At 43.8% G+C, this 15276-nt stretch overlaps 3 protein-coding genes across 3 annotated transcripts in view; 2 read left to right on the top strand and 1 right to left on the bottom strand.

Annotated features, from left to right (window-relative positions):
* Positions 1 to 688, bottom strand: part of LOC128688162 (uncharacterized) — a 68457-nt gene extending 67769 nt beyond the window's left edge. Inside the window, exon 1 of the mRNA XM_070086839.1 lies at positions 197 to 688. The gene's annotated coding sequence lies outside the window, so the exon portion shown is untranslated. The remainder of the gene's footprint in view (positions 1 to 196) is intronic.
* Positions 1 to 15276, top strand: part of LOC138852929 (sorbitol dehydrogenase-like) — a 614649-nt gene that overhangs the window by 340888 nt on the left and 258485 nt on the right. The window lies entirely within an intron of this gene.
* Positions 2941 to 4378, top strand: LOC138852960 (protein FAM200B-like). The gene is made up of 2 exons (XM_070086838.1): positions 2941 to 2982; positions 3248 to 4378. The coding sequence occupies exon 2, from the start codon at positions 3272 to 3274 to the stop codon at positions 4235 to 4237; it is 966 nt and encodes a 321-aa protein (XP_069942939.1). The 5' UTR covers positions 2941 to 2982; positions 3248 to 3271; the 3' UTR covers positions 4238 to 4378.

The raw sequence follows: 15276 nt of genomic DNA, 5'->3' as shown, positions 1-15276 counted from the left end.
TTCAGAGAGCCGACAAGTTCTTACATTAAACACATGTGCAGCACTTGGGTATCTTTATTGTGGAAACGTTTCCATAATAAAGATAGCCAAGTCTTGTACATGTGTGTAATTTATCAACTTGTATATCCTTGAAATGTCGTTATTATTATAATTATAAGTAAGCGACAAACACCTAGGGGATCATACAGAGCCTTACTTTTTTCTCGCGTTGAGTGGAGTGTCACTGTTGTTATTATTAGACTGGGTTCAGGCGTCTGTCTTTTGCCTTATGTATCAATATTACTGAGTAGCAATATGGCATGCATTACACATATACATTCCCAGAGTTATCGTTAGCATTGTAGTTTATGTTTTAAGAGGGAATCTGAAGGAGGGGGAGTCGCACCGTGAGCAGGGGTAGACAAGGTCGAGGTCAGTTGACACGACTGGAGAGAGAGAGAGAGAGAGAGCAGTCCCCCTCACCACACTACCTGTCTACACCACACTGCTGCTGCACCCACCACCACACTCCTCTGTCTCTCACCTGTGGAGCTACTATTGATTATGTCTCCCTCCCCTCCCTTCCCCTCTTTCTCTCTCTCTCCTCCCCTCAATTCCCCTCTCTTTCTCCATTCCATACCTTCCCCTCTTTCTCTCTCTCCTTTCCCTCTCTTTCTCTCTTTTTCTTCCTATCTCTATCCCTCTTCTGGCTTCCATCCCTTCCCTGCCTCTCCCAGTTCACCAATTTCCTCCCCCCCACTCCCTCTTTATCTCTCTCTCTCTCTCTCTCTCTCTCTCTCTCTCTCTCTCTCTCTCTCTCTCTCTCTCTCTCTCTCTCTCTCTCTCTCTCTCTCTCTCTCTCTCTCTCGTGTTATATTAACTAAACTCGTATCGATGCAAATCACATGGTCCATGGCTCAAGTGGCAGCGCCTTCAACTCTCAACTGAAGAACTTGGGGTCGATCCCAGCACAAATGGAAACGTTGGGTATGTGCCCTTGCACGTGTTGCCTCTGTTCATTTAGCAATAAGCAGGTACCGGGTGTTAGCAGACTGTTGTGGGTCACATCCTGGGGGAAGAGAATCAAAGAACCCAGGTGGAAGTAAGCCAGTCACAGTGGCTTTACTGGGTTACCCTGTGATACTAACCCTCTGGGTTAATAACCAGTATGATTTTTTTTTTACTTTTCCCAAGTTTGGTTCTTGTGTGGAATTTTTCAAACTACTAAGCATCCTTAATTAGGAGCAGCGTTGACGCTGGTGCTGCATGCTCAGTCATCAGCCTGACGTGCGTAGTGTAGTGCCTAGAGCAGTGGTTCCCAAACTGGGGGTAAATTACCCCCTGGGGGTAATTTAACCATTTTTGGGGGTAATGGAGGGGTGACAGAAAAAAAGTTATGAATTCTGAAAATCAAGAAAACAATGCGGTACCCGGTATGAGGATTATTGTTAACTTTGTCTTAGTATATAAAGTTGTAAAGTAAACCTATTATAAGTAATAAAGTTAAACCAAATAACAATAAACATCAAAAACTAATATACAGTATTAGAAAAGAAGAAATATATAGTTAAGTGTGTGGAAACCCAAAAGTATTTTGACAAGTATGCTTCAGGACAAAAGTCACTCAGTAGCCCAGATCGACCTGTCCAGTATGCGTCACTCACTTCCTGAGGCTGCCTGTATTTCACACTGTCAGTTTATCTGTGAGCATCAGCCGAGGTAGACATAAGCTGGTATGTATGTGTACTGCCCTGTGCAGTATATAGTTAGTATTTACCCACTGTTACTGTGAATTTGTAGCTATTATTAATTTTATATATAATGTATGTGTGGCTCTTACGTTTTCAATGGTTTTGCTAGGATTAGCAGAGTATGCGAGGCTGTATACGTTCACTGTAGTCTCGCGCTACACGGTGCTCTTGTGCTGACAAGCATGATACTTGCAGCCTGACAATTTTGAATGTATGCGTGTGTGCTTGCATCAGTGAACTTGTGTTAGCTGCCATGCGAGAAATTATGTACCTTGCGTTTTGCAGTGTATGCATGGATATTCTTCTTTTTCTGCAGATTGAACAAGAAAATGTCCAAAAATCGCACCTACACTGGCGCCTTTCTTCGCCATGGCTTTGTGAATTTAACTTCTGGTGGAGAGGATCGGCCACAATGTGTGGCATGTCACAAAGTGTTGACAAATGAAAGCCTCAAGCCATCAAAACTCTCAGCTCACCTCCAGAAGTGCCATCCAAATCTTCAAAATAAGGATCAGGCTTATTTTCAGCGCCAGGCTGTAGCACTGAAGAATATCCAGTTCGGCTCATCTGGAATTCAAGCCCAAAAGCTTCAAGCTGCGGTCGAAGCATCCTACTGTGTTGCATATAAAATTGCCGAACAACAGAAATGCCACACCATTGCAGAGAATCTGATTATGCCTTGTGCATACGAGATGGTAAGCAAGGTATGTGGGGAGGATCAAGCGAAGAAACTGAGTGTCATATCTCTATCAAACAACACCATCCGCCGACGAGTCGATGACATGGCATCAGATATCCTGTCCTAAGTTACAACAGAGATCAAGGAAAGCTCATATGGCAAATTCTCCTTGCAATTTGATGAATCGTGTGACGTAGCCAGTTGTGCTGTTCTCCTTGGGTTCGTCCGTTACGTCCACCAGGACAAGATCAAAGAAGAGTTCCTCTTATGCGAGGATCTGCTGACAACCACAAAGGGAGATGTCTTCAATATCATCAACAGTTTCTTTGTAATAAAGTTGGTAGAATTACCGACAATATGTAAAGTAAAAGGACACAAGTGCAACTAATGTGACATTTATTGTGGCAACGTTTCGCTCTCCAGGAGCTTTATCAAGCCATGTATTGTTTGTAATGGCTTGATAAAGCTCCTGGAGAGCGAAACGTTGCCACAATAAATGTCACATTAGTTGCACTTGTGTCCTTAAACAGTTTCTTTACCAAGAATGGATTGGATTGGAACAGCGTTCAACAGGTAGGAAACGATGTTTATATAAAGTCTAAATTAGTATAAATACAATGAATTACACGGCATATAGTCATATGCAGTTTTATTTATTGTACAAGTAACTGTAGTGTAGCTAATATTTTGTACATGATTCACACAAAAAATATCGTGCCTGTCGTACTGAAATACTCAAGTACCGAAATAATTAATTAAAACCATATAATTATAACGCAAAAGATAAGTAACAATGACTAACTGACGCAGTCTATAATAATTTTTCTTTTTATTCCAGGTCTCCGTCGATGGAGCACCGTCGATGATGGGTGGTCATCGTGGATTACGGGGCCTCATACAAGCTATCAATCCAGAAATTTCTGTAGATCACTGCATCATTCATCGGTACTCTCTTGGATCGAAAAGCCTGCCTGGTAATCTGAAGTTAGTGTTTGAAGATGTGTTGAAAATCGTCAACTTCATCAAGTCCAGAGATGTGAATTCGCGCATATTCAAGGAGCTGTGCAAGGAAATGGGAGAGCAGTATCAAGTTCTGCTCTACCACACCGATGTTCGCTGGTTGTCACGAGGCAAGGTTGTACGTCGAGTCACTGAGCTCCGAAAAGCTGTTCAGGAATTCCTGGAACAAAAAGGATCTCCTTTTGCTACCAAGTTCACCGATAAGGAGTGGCTTGCTCGACTTTGTTACTTGGCTGACATATTTGCGGAGCTGAACAGTGGTAATCTGCAACTCCAGGGCCGAAACACGACTGTCATTGATGCCCATCACACTGTGACTGCATTTCTGGGGAAACTGAGACTCTGGATTCGGCGCTTGGAGAAAGGAGTGATCGCCCAGTTTCCCACCCTAGACCAGTTTGTTGAGGAGAATAGTCATGATACTGGATCACTTCTACAGACCATCAACAAAGAAATGAGCGACCATTTGAAGGGGCTTGAAAGAAGCATGCATCACTACTTTCCAGAGAGTGACCAAGAAACAGCCACTCTTCAGTGGATCATTCATCCCTTCTCTATACCTGATGATGCCATTCATGATGATGATTTCCCTGCAAAGGAGGAGTGGATCACAATGCGAGCCAATGAAGCCTTGAAAATCGAATTCCAACACCAAAATGCAGATTCCTTTTGGATTTCACATCTACCTGACTCGCCAACTCTGTCCAAGAGAGCCTTGAAGTTGCTGGTATCATTCTCAACAACGTATCTGTGCGAGAAGGGCTTCTCAACTGTGCTGGGTATGAAAACAAAAAGAGGACTCGCTTGAATGTTGCAAACGATGCCAGGCTGGCACTTTCAACCACGAAGCCAAGAATTCCTAAACTAGCTTCAAGTATGCAACTCCATCCATCCCACTGATGTTCTTGACATCTTTGGTAATAGTCATTAGAGATGCACAATGTTCAAATACAATAAATAAAAGAAAATATCTCAAGTGTTTTAATTTAGCCATATATATCAATAATAACAACATTTTGTGAAAGGGGTAACATGCTTTATGTGGCATGTTAAATTGTGTAACAAGCTGAAAAAGTTTGGGAACCACTGGCCTAGAGGATACCGAAAGATTCCTTGCTAAGGTTCCTGGAAGATTCTTTTATTCGGTTCCTAAGACGTTCCTTGTTTACGATTTGGAAGTAATGTCCGGGTGCTGATTTTATTCTCTGACAAATATTGAGGTTGACAGTCTCGCAGACCTCGCTGACATGTGCCTCAGGCGATATCTTCCTATTTTATCACGTTGTATGTCCTATGTTCTCGTTGTATCACGTTGTATGTTCTTTTCCTATTCCGATGATTGTAGTACCTTCTACAGTGTTCATCTTATCCTATCCAAATATCATAGCCTTACAATTGTAGGAGGGGGGGGGGTTCAATTCCAGTAGCTACTTGTCAAGTAAGGTTTCTCAGGGAACAGGACAAGTGTTCTCTGACGTGGATCTTAGTCACATGACCCGCAGCTGGAGCTTTTGATCATCTGACCGATGCCTTCCGCTAGCTTATCGGTCCACCCTTTTAAAAATTAAGGTTATATTTATAACCATCTCTTAATTGACCACTCTTGCAGCTCATATAAACCTTCAGGCTGTCTATCATCCGTTGATCCCATTCTCAAGCCATCATGATAAGCATAATTTGATTAATGATGCTCAGCATGGATTCACGAGGGGCCGTTCCTACCTAACTAATTTACTAACTTTCTTTGGTGAAGCTTTTGGGGCTGTTGATCACGATAAAGAATTCTATATTGTTTATTTGGATTTTAGCAAGGCTTTTGATAGAGTACCGCACCAGAGACTGTTAAAGAAAGTGGCAGCTCATGGCACGGGGGAAAAGTGCTGTCATGGATCTAGTCATGGCTTACGAACAGCAAGCAGAGTGTGCATAAATGGGGTTAAATCTGAGTGGGGATCTGTAACAAGTGGTGTTCCACAGGAATCAGTTTTAGGCCCGTTGCTGTTTATAACACATATCAATGACCTTGACGAGGGAATTATTAGTGATATGAGCAAATTCGCTGATGACACGAAGATGGGTAGGATAAGTGATTCAAACGTAGATGTCACTGAGCTTCAGGGTAATTTAGACAAACTCAATTTCTGGTCAGAAAAGCGGCAGATGCAGTTCAATGAAGCTCGGGAATGTCCATAATCCTAGCACTTATAAACTAAATAATGTAGAATTTAGCCATACAGATTACGAAAACGACTTCGGGTTATGGTAAGCAGCAACCTTAAACCAAGACAGCAATGCCTAAGCGTATGTAATAAGGCAAACAGATTACTGGGATTTATATCAAGAAGTGTAAGCAACAGAAGTTCAGCGGTTATATTACAGCTTTATACATCATTAGCAAGGCCTCTGGAAATATAAACACATATGCAGTATAATGTGATCCTTTATTGACTACGTTTCACCCACACAGTGGGCTTTTTCAAGTCACAAACAGATCTACCTGAGGTGGAAGGGACGCGAGTATTCCATTGTGTCGGTATTTTATACCATTTATATCCAGCAAGGCCTCTCCTAGATTATGCAACTCAGTTCTGGTCTCCGTATTATAAAATGGATGTAAATTCATTAGAAAACATTCAGCGAAGAATGACAAAATTAATACATAGCATTAGAAATCTTCCGCATGAAGAAAGATTGAAGTCTCTTAAATTACATTCACTTATAAGACGATTAGGGGAGATATGATCGAAGTGTATAAGTAGAAGATGGGTATTAATAAAGGGGATATAAAGTCTTACGAATATCCCTCCAAGAGAAAACCCACAATAATGGATTCTAATTAGATAAGATTTCGTTCGGATTTTTAACCCCGGAGGGTTAGCCACCCAGGATAACCCAAGAAAGTCAGTGCGTCATCGAGGACTGTCTAACTTATTTCCATTGGGGTCCTTAACCTTGTCCCCCAGGATGCGACCCACACCAGTCGACTAACACCCAGGTACCTGAGATTACGACACATGTGCAACATCTGGGTATCTTTATTGTAGACGTTTCGCCATCCAGTGGCTTTATCAATACAAATTCTAGGACATAACTTGAAGACAGTAGAACTATGTACAGAAGATGAGGTAATCAGTCCCTCAACCTAGGAGTAGGTGCGAAGAGCACCATAGTCGTGGAGATTCTGAAGCAGAAGAAAGGATCCTGGCGCTTATATAGTAACGTCAGGTGTAGCAGACGAGGGCATATTCACTGGAAGGCGGGATTCCCCAGTGGAAGTAGGTCCTTCCCAAAGAGATGGGTTAGTTGTAGTAGTAGTTGTCGTAGTCGTGAAGGTTATGTACATGTCTGAGGACATGTACATAACCTTCACGACTACGACAACTACTACTACAACTAATCCATCTCTTTGGGAAGGACCTACTTCCACTGGGGAATCCCGCCTTCCAGTGAATATGCCCTCGTCTGCTACACCTGACGTTACTATATAAGCGCCAGGATCCTTTCTTCTGCTTCAGAATCTCCACGACTATGGTGCTCTTCGCACCTACTCCTAGGTTGAGGGACTGATTACCTCATCTTCTGTACATAGTTCTACTGTCTTCAAGTTATGTCCTAGAATTTGTATTGATAAAGCCACTGGATGGCGAAACGTCTACAATAAAGATACCCAGATGTTGCACATGTGTCGTAATCTCATCTTGTCGGTATTATATACCATTCGTACACAACCCAGGTACCTATTTGCTGCTAGGTGAACAGGACAACAGGTGTAAGGAAACGTGTCGAAATGTTTCCACCCGCCGGGAATCGAACCTGGGCCCTCCGTGTGTGAAGCGGAAGCTTTAGCCACCAGGCCACCGGGCCACCTCCCAGATAAGTTTAGATTTAGAAAGGACATAGGAAAGTATTGGTTTGGAAATAGGGTAGTTGATGAATGGAACATTCTACCTAGTATGGTGATTGAAGCTAAAACCTTGGGTAGTTTCAAGTAAAGGACCTGCCTAGTATGGGCCAACAGGCCTGCTGCAGTGTTCCTCCTTTCTTATGTTCTTATGTGCAAGAAAGGTATAAAATACCGACAATATGAAAGTTAAGACACATGTGCAACATCTGGATATCTTTATTGTAGACGTTTCGCCATCCAGTGGCTTTATCAATACAGATTCTAGGACATAATAGGAAGACAGTAGAACAATATACAAAAGATGAGGTAATCAGTCCCTCGGCCTTGGAGTTAGTGTTCACAGCATCGTGGTGGAGGAGAGTCTGGAGCAAAGGCAAGAAGACTGGCGTTTTTATAGGCGTCAGTGGATGGGACGGGCAGCAGACGAGGGCAGTCACTGGTAGGCGGGATTCCCCAGTGGAAGTAGGTCCTTCCCAAAGAGATGGGTTAGTTGCAGCAGCCGTGAAGAAGGTCTTGTAGATGTCCTCTGAACCAAGATTCCATGATGTTGCAGTGTCTGACAAGTTGTGCAAGAAAGGTATAAAATACCGACAATATGAAAGTTAAGACACATGTGCAACATCTGGATATCTTTATTGTAGACGTTTCGCCATCCAGTGGCTTTATCAATACAGATTCTAGGACATAATAGGAAGACAGTAGAACTATATACAAAAGATGAGGTAATCAGTCCCTCGGCCTTGAAGTTAGTGTTCACAGCATCGTGGTGGAGGAGAGTCTGGAGCAAAGGCAAGAAGACTGGCGTTTTTATAGGCGTCAGTGGATGGGACGGGCAGCAGACGAGGGCAGTCATAGAGGACATCTACGAGACCTTCTTCACGGCTGCTGCAACTAACCCATCTCTTTGGGAAGGACCTACTTCCACTGGGGAATCCCGCCTACCAGTGACTGCCCTCGTCTGCTGCCCGTCCCATCCACTGACGCCTATAAAAACGCCAGTCTTCTTGCCTTTGCTCCAGACTCTCCTCCACCACAATGCTGTGAACACTAACTCCAAGGCCGAGGGACTGATTACCTCATCTTTTGTATATAGTTCTACTGTCTTCCTATTATGTCCTAGAATCTGTATTGATAAAGCCACTGGATGGCGAAACGTCTACAATAAAGATATCCAGATGTTGCACATGTGTCTTAACTTTCATATTGTCGGTATTTTATACCTTTCTTGCACAACTTGTCAGACACTGCAACATCATGGAATCTTGGTTCAGAGGACATCTACAAGACCTTCTTCACGGCTGCTGCAACTAACCCATCTCTTTGGGAAGGACCTACTTCCACTGGGGAATCCCGCCTACCAGTGACTGCCCTCGTCTGCTGCCCGTCCCATCCACTGACGCCTATAAAAACGCCAGTCTTCTTGCCTTTGCTCCAGACTCTCCTCCACCACGATGCTGTGAACACTAACTCCAAGGCCGAGGGACTGATTACCTCATCTTTTGTATATAGTTCTACTGTCTTCCTATTATGTCCTAGAATCTGTATTGATAAAGCCACTGGATGGCGAAACGTCTACAATAAAGATATCCAGATGTTGCACATGTGTCTTAACTTTCTTATGTTCTTATGTTTAGGTTGGATAAATACACGAGTGAGAGGGGTTGGATTTGAGTAAGACTTGCACATGAGTTAACAGCTTTATCAGTTTATTGTTAGGGTAGCACTGAGAGTGGGCTGGGCAAATGTTCTGTTAGTCACTAACAGAACATTTGCCAAAAATCCAACCCACTAACAGTTAGTGGGTTGGATTTGTGAAGGACCTGCCCAGTATGAGCCAACAGGCCTACTGCAGTGTTCCTCCTTCTGTTCTTCATTAGTTTTACGTCATCTGCAAACATTTATTCGTAGGATTGCTTTTTTTCCTGGTTTACTATATCAAGAAACAGTTGGGATCTGAATACTGATCCTTGGAGGATCTTGCTCTCACTCTAGACCAGTCTGGTAATAATAATAATAATAATAATAATAATAATAATAATAATATCTTTATTTCTACAAGTACATGTACAAGGTATACAGTCCTAGCTGACATCAGTGACATACTACTATGTAGAAAGCCGCTTGTTATGCAGAGCATTTCGGGCAAATTAGGTCACTTTTGTCCCAGGATGCGACCCACACCAGTCGACTAACACCCAGGTACCCATTTTACTGATGGGTGAAGAGGGACAGCAGGTGTCCTATGGAAACACGTCCAAATTGGAACACAGGAGGGATATATCATAATCTACACTTGGAAAATCTTGGAAGGAATGGTCCCAAATCTGCACACAGAAATCACTCCCTACGAAAGTAAAAGACTGGGCAGGCGATGCAAAATGCCCCCAATAAAAGGTAGGGGCGCCATTGGTACACTAAGGGAAAACACCATAAGTGTCCGGGGCCCAAGACTGTTCAACAGCCTCCCATCAAGCATTAGGGGAATTGCCAATAAACCCCTGGCTGCCTTCAAGAGAGAGCTGGACAGATTCCTAAAGTCAGTGCCGGATCAGCCGGACTGTGGCTCGTACGTTGGACTGCGTGCGGCCAGCAGTAACAGCCTAGTTGATCAGGCCCTGATCCATCGGGAGGCCTGGTCATGGACCGGGCCGCGGGGGCGTTGATCCCCGGAATAACCTCCAGGTAACCTCCAGGTAGCCGTACCGGGAGATCGATCCCCGGATCTTAGTGTGAACTGAGTGCGCTAGCAATCGAGCTGATGCCCCATCTGCTGTTGAAGCACCTCACATCTGATCCAGTATATAGCTCCATCACTGTACCTCTACTTCAGCCCAGAGATGACTGCGGCCATACTAGTGTACCATGGAGTCAACGAACCAGACAAGCTGTTACCCGTGATAACGACATATCCTCCTCCTCGCTAGTGTCCATAGTTAGGAGTACATATGGTGTTGTCGCTTATGAGATGCACCAGTTGAACTGACCAGAAGAGTGCTTGAGCAGCATATGTCGCATCATTGTAGAAACCTTTCTCCCTCGGGAGCCAGAGACGGGTCATTGCAAGATTGAGACCCGTGCCAGGACTACGGTCTTGGCGAACATTATACATACATACATACTCTACTTCACAGTGATCAACGCTATGGACTGAACAACTATTAAGGCTGAGGGACTGATTACAGTCTGCAAGACTGTAATTCCTCTTAGTATTCGACTGAGGAACCCTGCAGGATAAGCTTGGTTAGTCGAATACAGTGCTGCACATGACTTGCTCATCACACACGCGGATATGTGAAGATATCTGTCAGTTGGCAGGCTTAATTTTTTTCCTGAGCTCGAAACAGACATGGGTGGGTTACGTACAACACTATAGATCAGTTGTAGGCTACATCACACTCGAGATGGAAGTGTAGATGAAACAGAACAAAGTGTCTCTGTTTAAAGTGTAGTCGCGCACATTAAGACAGCTGATGGCGTTTATTCACCAGGTAACAACGCAGTTACTCTCGAGAAGGGTCACAATCACATGTTGACCCGTCACAGGTTACACATCCGCTCTCCTACCTCAGCTACATTTTACACTCCATTAAAAAAAGTACACGGTCACTACATAGTAGTGTGGGTATGGTAAGATAAGATAATGTCCATACGGGTATCCCAAGATAAGATGACACCCATGTGTCATCTCATGGAATCTTAGTACAGAGAATGACTTCAGAGAACTAGACTTAAATCTCTTACCCACCCTATGGGCAAGATATGCGCTGGTGGGCCTCGCCCTCACGTAACGTCTATAACTATTATTATTATTATTATTATTATTATTATTATTATTATTATTATTATTATTATTATTATTATTATTATTATAAAACGTCTATGTCTATGGAGCCCCTTCAGAGATTCACAGCGGGGCCAATGTACCGGCCGAACCTCCCTTCTCATAAGCCCTGCATTCAAAACAATACGAAATGTCAGTAGATAAGTAACTCACTTGTCAGGAGAGTAGAAGGCAGAGTGAAACAGTAGTATTCTTCGTCTTTTCTGAAGGTGCTTCGACGACGAGGTTATTAGCATCACAAATATATCCTCGTGAAGACCATGGACCCACATACCCACAAGCATTCCCGTGTTAACCTGGGCACCGGCGCTGCTGCAGCCAACTTCTTGGAGAGGGAGAACACGGAAATCATTGTCATTTCTTGGTCAAGTTATAGGTCAGATTAGGAAAACTCACAGGTCAGTGTATTAACCACTCGGCCAGCTGGCTCTAATAAGATTCATCCAACTAGGTATATTTATTTGTAATCGTGTTATTACGATTTCGTGAGTCAAGTTATAACGTAAAGGATAGAAGTAAGAAAAAGGACATTAGACCTTCACGCCAATACCTGGAAGGTGTTCCGGGGGTGTCCCGCTGCACGGACCATAACCAGATCTCGGGGTGAATCAGGGCCTGATCAGTCAGGCTGTTACTGCTGGCCGCAAGTAATCCAACGTACGAATCATTGCCCGACAGGTCAGGTACTGACTTTAGGTGAAGACACCCAAGGGTCAGTTGGTAATCCCCTCTTGTGAATGCTCGGAGGCAGTCAGAGTCTTAGGCGAATTACTCTAGTGGGATGTTTCTTTAATTGGGTTTAAAACCTATCGACTACACGAGGGTCATTAAGACTGCATGTAAACTGTTCACGACCAGTCAAGAATACTTTAATAATTACCTGGAGTTTACCTGGAGAGAGTTCCGGGGGTCAACGCCCCCGCGGCCCGGTCTGAGACCAGGCCTCCTGGTGGATCAGAGCCTGATCAACCAGGCTGTTGCTGCTGGCTGCACGCAAACCAACATACGAGCCACAGCCCGGCTGATCCGGAACTGACTTTAGGTGCTTGTCCAGTGCCAGCTTGAAGACTGCCAGGGGTCTGTTGGTAATCCCCCTTATGTGTGCTGGGAGGCAGTTGAACAGTCTCGGGCCCCTGACACTTATTGTATGGTCTCTTAACGTGCTAGTGACACCCCTGCTTTTCATTGGGGGGATGGTGCATCGTCTGCCAAGTCTTTTGCTTTCGTAGTGGGTGATTTTCGTGTGCAAGTTCGGTACTAGTCCCTCTAGGATTTTCCAGGTGTATATAATCATGTATCTCTCCCTCCTGCGTTCCAGGGAATACAGGTTTAGGAACCTCAAGCGCTCCCAATAATTGAGGTGTTTTATCTCCGTTATGCGCGCCGTGAAAGTTCTCTGTACATTTTCTAGGTCGGCAATTTCACCTGCCTTGAAAGGTGCTGTTAGTGTGCAGCAATATTCCAGCCTAGATAGAACAAGTGACCTGAAGAGTGTCATCATGGGCTTGGCCTCCCTAGTTTTGAAGGTTCTCATTATCCATCCTGTCATTTTTCTAGCAGATGCGATTGATACAATGTTATGGTCCTTGAAGGTGAGATCCTCCGACATGATCACTCCCAGGTCTTTGACGCTGGTGTTTCGCTCTATTTTGTGGCCAGAATTTGTTTTGTACTCTGATGAAGATTTAATTTCCTCATGTTTACCATATCTGAGTAATTGAAATTTCTCATCGTTGAACTTCATATTGTTTTCTGCAGCCCACTGAAAGATTTGGTTGATGTCTGCCTGGAGCTTTGCAGTGTCTGCAATGGAAGACACTGTCATGCAGATTCGGGTGTCATCTGCAAAGGAAGACACGGTGCTGTGGCTGACATCCTTGTCTATGTCGGATATAAGGATGAGGAACAAGATGGGAGCGAGTACTGTGCCTTGTGGAACAGAGCTTTTCACCGTAGCTGCCTCGGACTTTACTCTGTTGACGACTACTCTCTGTGTTCTGTTAGTGAGGAAATTATAGATCCATCGACCGACTTTTCCTGTTATTCCTTTAGCACGCATTTTGTGCGCTATTACGCCATGGTCACACTTGTCGAAGGCTTTTGCAAAGTCTGTATATATTACATCTGCATTCTTTTTGTCTTCTAGTGCATTTAGGACCTTGTCGTAGTGGTCCAATAGTTGAGACAGACAGGAGCGACCTGTTCTAAACCCATGTTGCCCTGGGTTGTGTAACGGATGGGTTTCTAGATGGGTGGTGATCTTGCTTCTTAGGACCCTTTCAAAGATTTTTATGATATGGGATGTTAGTGCTATTAGTCTGTAGTTCTTTGCTGTTGCTTTACTGCCCCCTTTGTGGAGTGGGGCTATGTCTGTTGTTTTTAGTAACTGTGGGACGACCCCCGTGTCCATGCTCCCTCTCCATAGGATGGAAAAGGCTCGTGATAGGGGCTTCTTGCAGTTCTTGATGAACACAGAGTTCCATGAGTCTGGCCCTGGGGCAGAGTGCATGGGCATGTCATTTATCGCCTGTTCGAAGTCATTTGGCGTCAGGATAACATCGGATAGGCTTGTGTTAATCAAATTTTGTGGCTCTCTCATAAAAAATTCATTTTGATCTTCGACTCTCAGTCTGGTTAGCGGCTTGCTAAAAACTGAGTCATATTGGGACTTGAGTAGCTCACTCATTTCCTTGTTGTCATCTGTGTAGGACCCATCTTGTTTAAGTAGGGGCCCAATACTGGACGTTGTTCTCGATTTTGATTTGGCATAGGAGAAGAAATACTTTGGGTTTCTTTCGATTTCATTTATGGCTTTTAGTTCTTCCCGCGATTCCTGACTCCTAAAGGATTCTTTTAGCTTAAGTTCGATGCTTGCTATTTCTCTGACCAGTGTCTCCCTACGCATTTCAGATATATTGACCTCTTTTAGCCGCTGTTATTCTTTTCCGTCGCCTGTAAAGGGAGCGCCTGTCTCTTTCTGTTTTACATCTACTCCTCCTTTTTCTTAGAGGAATAAGCCTTGTGCATACATCGAGTGCTACCGAGTTAATCTGTTCTAGGCATAAGTTGGGGTCTGTGTTGCTTAGTATATCTTCCCAGCTTATATCGGTTAGGACTTGGTTTACTTGGTCCCACTTTATGTTTTTGTTATTGAAGTTGAATTTGGTGAATGCTCCCTCGTGACTAATCTCATTATGTCGGTCTGGGGCTCCGCGCATACATGACTGAACCTCAATTATGTTGTGATCTGAGTATATTGTTTTTGATATGGTGATATTTCTTATCAGATCATCATTGTTAGTGAAGATGAGGTCTAGTGTATTCTCCAGTCTAGTAGGCTCTATTATTTGCTGGTTTAAATTGAATTTTGTGCAGAGATTTAAAAGCTCGCGTGAGTGTGAGTTTTCATCAGAGGTGCCTCCTGGTGTTATTACTGCAACAATATTATTTGCTATATTCCTCCATTTTAGGTGCCTTAAGTTGAAATCCCCCAGGAGCAAGATGTTGGGTGCAGGAGCTGGAAGGTTTTCCAGACAGTGGTCAATTTTTAACAGCTGTTCCTGGAATTGCTGGGATGTTGCATCCGGAGGCTTGTAGACTATCACAATGACTAGGTTTTGGTTCTCGACCTTTACTGCTAAAACTTCCACTACATCATTTGAGGCATTTAGCAGTTCTGTGCAAACAAGTGACTCTGCAATGTACAGGCCAACCCCCCCCTTTTGCCTGTTCACTCTGTCACATCTGTATAGGTTGTAACCTGGGATCCATATTTCGTTGTCCAAGTGATCCTTTATGCGGGTCTCAGTGAAAGCCGTGAACATTGCCTTTGCCTCTGCAAGCAGTCCACGGATGAAAGGTATTTTGTTGTTTGTTGCTGGCTTTAGACCCTGTATATTTGCAAAGAAGAATGTTATCGGACTGGTGGTATTGTTGGTACTGGGGGGGGATTTTTTTTCCGGCATTAGTATCTGTATCTGTTGGTTTGGAGTGGAGGCCATCGACTGTGGTTCCACTCCAGGAATGACTGGATTTGGTGTACGATTTCTGCCATTTCCTGCCAGTTTTTTTTCCTTCCTGGCACTAAAAAACCTCTCCCTCT

The sequence above is a fragment of the Cherax quadricarinatus genome, chromosome 19 (assembly GCF_038502225.1).
Source record: "Cherax quadricarinatus isolate ZL_2023a chromosome 19, ASM3850222v1, whole genome shotgun sequence".
In the NCBI taxonomy this organism is placed as follows: Eukaryota; Metazoa; Arthropoda; class Malacostraca; order Decapoda; family Parastacidae; genus Cherax; species Cherax quadricarinatus.
This window is presented reverse-complemented; position numbering and strand designations above follow the sequence as displayed.

Bases quoted from the DNA above. Each gene is read 5' to 3' on its own strand.
- LOC138852960 (XM_070086838.1), top strand. From the start codon at position 3,272: ATGATGGGTGGTCATCGTGGATTACGGGGCCTCATACAAGCTATCAAT.